Below are 1,373 nucleotides of genomic sequence, written 5' to 3' on the forward strand. Positions count from 1 at the left end.
TTTATTTTATGTCTATAATTTTAATGAATTAGGAAAGCTCTTCCTATACAACCATCTTGGTTTAATGAGTATCACAGAATGGTTCTTATGGAACAAGCATTTTTCATAAAATTATAACTGTCAGTAAAGGTCGTTCTATCTCCCATTATCACCAGAGTACACATAATGGAGATAGCAGTTATCAATGGAATGAACATTGGAACAACTTTAAGAAAGAGCCATATCTTAATCATCGGACAAATGAGCTTGCAGAGGACCATTGTAAAAGTGGAAAAGCATTTGACCAAATGTCCAATCACAATATACGTCAGGTTATTCCTATTGTGGAGAAGACCCACAAAGGAAGTAAATGTATCCAGTATTTTCAGCAGTCTTCACAATACCGTGAACAAGAGAATATACATGTTACGGAGGAGGCTCACAAATGGAATCCGTGTGGGATAGTCTTCAGTCAAATAATCAATCTAAATAGATGCCAAAAAGTTCATAGTGGAGAAAAACCTTATACACATAAAGATTGCTGTACTCTAAATCAGACAATTCATACTGGAGCAAAGCCTTGCAAATGTAAATCATGTGGCAAAGCCTTTAAATATCATTCATCTCTTATTATACATAAGGCAAGATTTCACACTATAGCAACATTTTGCAAACTCAGGGAAAATGGAAAAGACTTTAGTCAGTCCTCAAGACATACCCAACATCATACAAATAATATTCAAGAAAAGTCTTATAAATGCTCAGAATGTGGCAAAACCTTTAGTCGGCCCTCAAACCTTATTCTTCATCAAGGAATTCACACTAGAGAGAAACCTTATAAACATAGAGAATGTGTCAAAGCCTTTAACAACCATACAGGTCTTACTAATCATCATAGTGTTCATACTGAAGGTAAGCCTTATAAATGTAGAGAATGTGGTAAAGCATTCCTCCACACGTCAAACATGTTTCGACATCGGAAAGTTCATACTGGAGAGAAGCCAATCTGAAGCAGTTATCATAATAAAACTCTTGTTATCTAAAGAAGTCAGGTGTATTATGCATTTGGGAAATCTTCCAATTTAAAGTCAGTTACATTGGCAAATCAATGTGTTTCTGCACGTGAAAGTCAAAATCAACTTTTTACTGTTATGTATTCTTGGAAAAAGAATTTGTAAAAACTAGGAATTCACATAGTCTCTAGAATAAATAATTACTTTAATTGTTTAAAATGTAGGGTGGGATTAAACTTTCGATCATTTCTAAAATATATAGATTCATAATGTATCCATAAAATTAAAATGTGCTGAATTTGGCAATTTTTTATGATATATTTTTTTAAAATATATTTTATTGATTTTTTACAGAGAGGAAGGGAGAGAGATAGAGAGTTA

General features: G+C 32.8%; 1 protein-coding gene across 1 annotated transcript in view; it reads left to right on the forward strand.

The window, feature by feature from the left end:
- LOC102761886 (zinc finger protein 253) overlaps positions 1–989 on the forward strand; it is a 15,578-nt gene extending 14,589 nt beyond the window's left edge. Inside the window, exon 4 of the mRNA XM_006764280.2 lies at positions 156–989. Coding sequence (XP_006764343.1) covers positions 156–989 — 834 coding nt within the window. The remainder of the gene's footprint in view (positions 1–155) is intronic.
- The last annotated feature ends 384 nt before the right edge of the window (positions 990–1,373 follow it).

This window comes from Myotis davidii, unplaced genomic scaffold (genome assembly GCF_000327345.1).
Source record: "Myotis davidii unplaced genomic scaffold, ASM32734v1 scaffold2101, whole genome shotgun sequence".
Classification (NCBI taxonomy): Eukaryota; Metazoa; Chordata; class Mammalia; order Chiroptera; family Vespertilionidae; genus Myotis; species Myotis davidii.